Source organism: Frankliniella occidentalis, unplaced genomic scaffold, assembly GCF_000697945.3.
Source record: "Frankliniella occidentalis isolate FOCC.00 unplaced genomic scaffold, Focc_3.1 Scaffold68, whole genome shotgun sequence".
Taxonomy (NCBI): domain Eukaryota; kingdom Metazoa; phylum Arthropoda; class Insecta; order Thysanoptera; family Thripidae; genus Frankliniella; species Frankliniella occidentalis.
The window spans coordinates 475,066-480,988 of record NW_026267198.1 but is presented as its reverse complement, the minus strand read 5'-3'; the positions used below and the strand labels follow the sequence as shown (position 1 = coordinate 480,988).

The 5,923-nt window shown below is 49.2% G+C and overlaps 1 protein-coding gene across 1 annotated transcript in view; it reads right to left on the bottom strand.

Annotated features, from left to right (window-relative positions):
* The window catches only part of LOC113215480 (uncharacterized), a 25,255-nt gene that overhangs the window by 4,796 nt on the left and 14,536 nt on the right, over positions 1 to 5,923 (bottom strand). Inside the window, exons 3-5 of the mRNA XM_052268394.1 lie at positions 5,600 to 5,740; positions 5,228 to 5,482; positions 4,998 to 5,147 (exon numbers count right to left, since the gene is read on the bottom strand). Of these exons, the coding sequence (XP_052124354.1) occupies positions 4,998 to 5,147; positions 5,228 to 5,482; positions 5,600 to 5,740 (546 nt within the window). The remainder of the gene's footprint in view (positions 1 to 4,997; positions 5,148 to 5,227; positions 5,483 to 5,599; positions 5,741 to 5,923) is intronic.

Genomic DNA, 5,923 nt, shown 5'->3' with positions numbered 1-5,923 from the left:
ACATTTTTATTGTTAAGGGTTTAATTGACTATTGGCTGAGCGATAGCGAAGCCTACTTGGCTGAGCGATAGCGAAGCCTATTACTTCAGTGATGATCAAAAAGTTTCGTATCTGTCTGTCTGTGTGTCTGTTTGTCTGTAAACACGATAACTCGAGAATGGGTTGAGCTAGGTATCTGAAATTTTTAGCGTAGCTTTGTAGCATAAAAAGCAAGAACGGTATTGATTTTGAGCCCTCTAACGAAAACCCCAAAATATTACTTCTAATTTTTTATTTGTTTTACATCTTTCTAAGATGTTACTCGTCATAGAAGAGCCCGTAGGGCTAAAATTTTGTCCGTTTGGCTCTATCTCTAACCGTTTAAGTCGCCAGAGGGCGATTTTAACACGAAAATGACCCATTTTAATGTTGTTTCTCAGATATTTGATGGACTCTGGTGGGGCAACTCGTCAAAATAAAATCCTGGGGATAAAATTTGTGTCCTTTGGTGCCGAAGGCCTATCTGCGACTCTGCCTTCTGCCCGACTCGGGTGTCAGCGCCGCAGGCCTAGGTAGATGTATGCCAGGCACGTCGCAGCGTAACAGTGATATCGCGAAGCCTGTTACGCGAGACGTGGTCTGGCGTACATCTACCTAGTATTGTTTAAGGTTATCAGATTTGGACTATGTATACTGATTTACCATTTAAATGTTGGGCCTACTTGTTATTGAATTGCCTCTAACGCTTTTCTTTACATATTCAAGAGAAAGGCTCTGGGATTCTAGGTGTGTACTGTAAAGTACATTAACACTCAAGGCTGTGCAAGATGTATTTTTATTTGCGTCTGCTTCTGTGACCGGGGTCGTAATTACCTTTTTCTTTGTACTGGCACTTAAAAAACATTACAGGGTTATTGGGCAACTATTTGACTTTGACTACCTAAAAGTACCGAGAAAGTACCTAGGTACCGGACGAAAGTACCTAATACCTACTTAGATAGTGAGCTCGATGAACTACCTCATACCTACTTAGGTAGTGAGCTCGATGAACTACCTAATACCTACCTAGGTAGTCAGTTTACAATTCTACCGCTACCTTACCCAGGTACTGGAGATGAACTACCTTACCCACCCCTGATTCAGTCTTACAAGGACATACATTGACTCCTGAACCCTCGCCCATGTTGTTCAAGGATAGTCAAAGCATGTTCTTGTAAGACTCAATATGAGTGACATCCATTCAACAATTGAGGCTGGGCTCCTAACTTAAAACTTAAAAGAATAACACATTCTTGAAAAAAAGGTGAAAAGTTTTAAAAAATCAGTGCTCTGCTGCAATAAGCATGTTTTTCAGCAGTACAGCAGTACAAGCCTTTCCTCCTGAATCTCAATGAGTCCCTTCATTTGGTCCTCCTTCCTCTTCTGTATTAATTTATCCTGCTCATAGTTATTCCTAACGAATTTCAACCTTTCCTGTTCCACTTCCAATTTCTCCCGCTTAAAACCCATAACTTAAGCTATGAGGGCTACTTTTCTGACCGCCTTGTCTTGACGTAATTGATGGCGCTCATCTGACCGCTTTAAGTAATAAATCCATTGATTTTGTAGCGTATTTCTCACCACGGCGTGGCGAGAGCCACTTCCATGGGCAGTCTTTGGTTTCTTGAGATACGGCTTCTCAACAGCAGCCTGGCCTGATGGCTCACCGTTGTTGGTAGGAGCCAGGGGCGAGCTGACTTAAGGCACAGCGTTTTCCGGGATCTCAAAGGGAGTCTTGAGTTTGGAGAGAAGATCTTTCATGTAGAGTTCAGAAGTGGTGTAATTGGCTGTTGCACCACCAGACGCATGCGCAGCACTTTTCTTTGAGGACCTAGACTTATCTAAGTTGAAATACTTATTACGGCACTGAGTGCCATCAGCGCCAGCACCCAGCTCAGTGGCAACTTCCCGCCAAAGTGCTATTTTCGATACCTTAGACTAAAAGAAAGGCACGCCGTTCATCCGCCCGTTTTGAAAAGCACGCAGTTCAGCCGCGCGCGAGGGGTGTGGTACTGGTCCATGGTTGCCACAACTCTGAAAAACCTTGAAAACCTGGAAAACTCAGGGAAATAAAAAACTGTCAGGGAAATCAGGGAAAACTCAGGAAAAATGAAAAAAAGTCAGGGAAATTTTGTCTGACTGGTCCCCAAACTGCAGTCTATTCGCCATGTGTTGGTCAAATACACATTTTGACGTCCCAGTAGGGTGTTTTGTCCCAAAAGTTTTTCCGCTCGCTTCGCTCGCGGTCTTGTATTACAGTAGTTAGGGGTAATTGTTTGTCCCAATACTTCACCAGGGACGGTGCTTAAAACTCAGGGAAATTTGGGGAGAAATGGTCTGGGAATCAGGGAAAACTCAGGGAAAATGGAAATGAAAATTTTGTGGCAACCATGTGGTCAAAAAAGTGTACACATGATTGTGTCTAGACAATCATTATTTCAGATTGTGTGTGATTGTTTATGATTGTGTCGATGATTGTCTCTGATTGTTTCAGATTGTTGGGTCAATATTGGGACATAATTTTAAAAATTGTGTCATGATTGTGTGTGAATGTTTTAGATTGTGTGTGATTGTGTGGATTGTTTGTGATTGTTTCAGATTGTGTATGATTGTGTGTGATTGTTTCTGATTTTTTCAGATGGTTGAATAAATATTGTGATGCATTTTGCAACATTGTGTCAGATTATGACCTGATTGTGTGTGATTGTGTGTGATTGTTTCGTGATTGTGTGTGATTGTTTCGTGATTGTGTGTGATTGTTTCGTGATTGTGTGTGATTGTTTCGGATTGTGTGTGATTGTTTCGGATTGTGTGTGATTGTTTCGGATTGTGTGTGATTGTTTACGATTGTGTGTGATTGTTTCATGATTGTTTCTGTGTCCAGTTCCACACCCCTCGGCCGCGCGTTTCGAAAGACACGCAGTTTACCGCTATAGAGACAGGAACTGCGTGTCTTTCGAAACGCGCGGCCGAACTGCGTGTCTTTCGAAACGGGCGGCTGAACTGCGTGCCCTTCGAAACGCGTGGATCAGCTGCGTGCCTTTTTGGCTGAGCGATTAGCGATGCCTATTACTCCGTCTGGTCGGAAAACACTTTGTCGTTTTGTGTCATAAAAAGACACATCGAGTTCGAAGATGAGCATTCTAGCTCAAAAATTGGATTTTTAAAAAATCAAAAACAACAGGTCCCAAAAATGACGTTTTTTAAAAATATTTTTTTATGGTTTTCTGAGGGATAACTCATCAAAGTAGAGTCTTATGGGGGAAAATTTTGTCTGTTTTGCTCTAGCTCAACCCGTTGAGGCGCTAGATGGTAGTTTTGACGAAAATAAGCGAAAAAGTACAACCCTGTATGCTTAGTCGAGGTGACGGGCCGTTGACGGGCCGTAGGCCCGTATCTTTGTGGACATTTTCCAACTTCCCGACTCGGGTGTCAGCGCCGCAGGCCAAGGTAGATGTATGCCAGGCGCGTCGCAGCGTAACAGTGTTTCGTGAGATATCGCGAAGCCTGTTAGACGTGGTCTGGCGTACATCTACCTTGTAGTCTAAGGTATCGTTTTGTTTTTGCTTTTGTCTGTTGCTTTCTTGGGGACAACGATGTCCAGAAGCTTTTTGGCTAAATTTTCCGGCGAATGAAAGGTACCCTCTCCAACAGCACCTTCAGCCTTCGATGATTTTCCTTAGGATTCACTCGGTACTGATGCAAAGACCTGAGATGATGAAGAACTGCTGGCCTGAGAAGAAGCTTGAGATGATAAGGGCTTCGGTAGAGGTGGCTTTGAGAGAAGCTGCACCTGTCGCCCTGATTTAATGAGACGGTTTATCTCCTCCCTTTTCAAAATCATTGGTCGCTGTAAAGATAATGGCTGAATGAGAACATTGAAACGAATTGGATAGGGATCACTTTCTGTAGAATGAACTAAATTCTAGAGTTCACAAAGACCAATAGAGCGACTGAACCTATTTCAGATCAGATTTTTGTATTCCCGCCCTATACTAAAGCACACAGGTCTTAGAACAATCACGTAGGAAGCGAGGGGGCAATAACTCCGGGAATCATGTGTACATCTGCCTGGGAATCATCACGATAAAAATTAATCGAAATCAACAGAAATCGTTTAAACTAAGTGGGAAACTAATGAAACTGATACAAATTGGTCGAAGTAAGCGTTTTCTCCCGATGCAGACGATGTCTCGGCGCTCCTGTTCGATGACAGCGCTCGGAACGGGCCAGCGGCCCACCTGCAGCAGGCCGCCGGCGACCTCGGTGAGGGTCTCGCACATGGCCACGCACGCAGCGCGTGTGGGGCAGAAGATGAGTACAGAGCGGCCGTACGTGACGGCGTCGACCACAAGCGTGGCCACGACTCGCGCGTCCCAGGCACGCTGATCCTCGGTCCTGCGCCTCTCGGCGAGGCCCGTGTACGGGTCCATCACGTGCGCTGGTGCTGGTGGCTGCTCGTCGGCTGCGGTCCCGTGCTGCTTCTGCCACTCCTCTGCTGCGGCGGCTGCCGCCACAAAGTGGACAAAGCCGAGGCCGAGTCCCCGGGCACGTACGTCGGCGTCTCTCCCGGAGGTCAGGAGCCCTCTGCAGTGCTCCGCGACAGCGACCGGCACCCGGCGGACCGTCGGGAACGTGATGCGCTGCGACCCCTGTCTGTGGGGCAGCTTGACGAGCGCAGACCTCTGGTGGTAGAGCCTCGTCTGGTGTGTCCAGAGCCACAGGCGCAGTGGCGCGCCGTCGTCCCCTCGCACAGGCCGTCCCTGGAGCGTGAGGTGGTCCATGTCGCCGCCGACGTCGAAAGCCTCCTCCCCTGGCACTGCGTGTCCGCCCTGTCCCTGCCCCTGCCGGCTGCCGGTGAACCGGGCGTGGCCGCTGCCCGTCGGGTCCGCGGTCTATGGGGAAGGCCGCCCCCGCCACGATGGCGTACTCTCGGAGCGCCTCGGCCTGGTGTCGTCGAGGGACGTGGTGAATCACACAGCCGTCGGGCTTGCCACCCCCGAGGTAGGCGGCGAGGACGTCCTGGTTGCCCACAGTGGCGGAGAGGGCCAAGATGCGCGTGGAGGCCCCGGACCAGAAGAGCACGATCGAGGCGAGCTCCTCGTAGATGCCGCCGCGCGTGTCGTCACCTGGAATCGTATAAATCTTTACAGTGACAGTCAGATATCGTCATCGTCCGTGACTCGGAGCATAGAAGTTGAAAACATACCAAGCATTTGCAGTTCGTCAAGGACGAGGCAGCCGAATCGGACTGGTGGCGTGCTCTTGGCAAAGTGCCTCCATACGATGTTGGCCTTCTCCATGGTGCACACGTAGAGGATGCTGGCCGTCCTGAAGGAGGTGGTGACCCTGGCCGGCGGCGGCAGCTTGCCCTTGGCGCCCGCGTCTCTTCCACGGAGAAGCAGGTGGGGGCCTCCCGCCGGATGAGCTTTGCCACCAGGAGGCGCAGCTCGGCCGCCACCTCCTGCACGATGGCGATGTAGGGCATGACCATCATGGTGTCCTGGCGGCGGACGAGCAGAGTGTCGAGAGCAAGGATGATGGCGACCATGGTCTTGCCCCCACGATTACCTAGGATTACCTAGAGTGTCGAGAGCAAGGATGATGGCGACCATGGTCTTGCCCCCACTGGTCGGTGCAATCACCAAGCCGTTGCGGCCCTCTCCGCGGCCGCCGGCGAGGTGGCTGTCCAGGACGTCACGCTGCCAGGGGTGCACTGTAACTGCCAAGGGGAACTTTCGGGGTGTTTTCGGGTATGTGAGGGATTTCTGTCACGTTTAAACAGGGGATTGAGGTGAAGTTGCCTTTCGGGCCCATTATGCAGGATGAAGATCACCCTATGACATGGGGGTCCTGCCCCACGTTGTGTACATTTGTGCACAATAAGCATTCTCGCAGTTCCCTC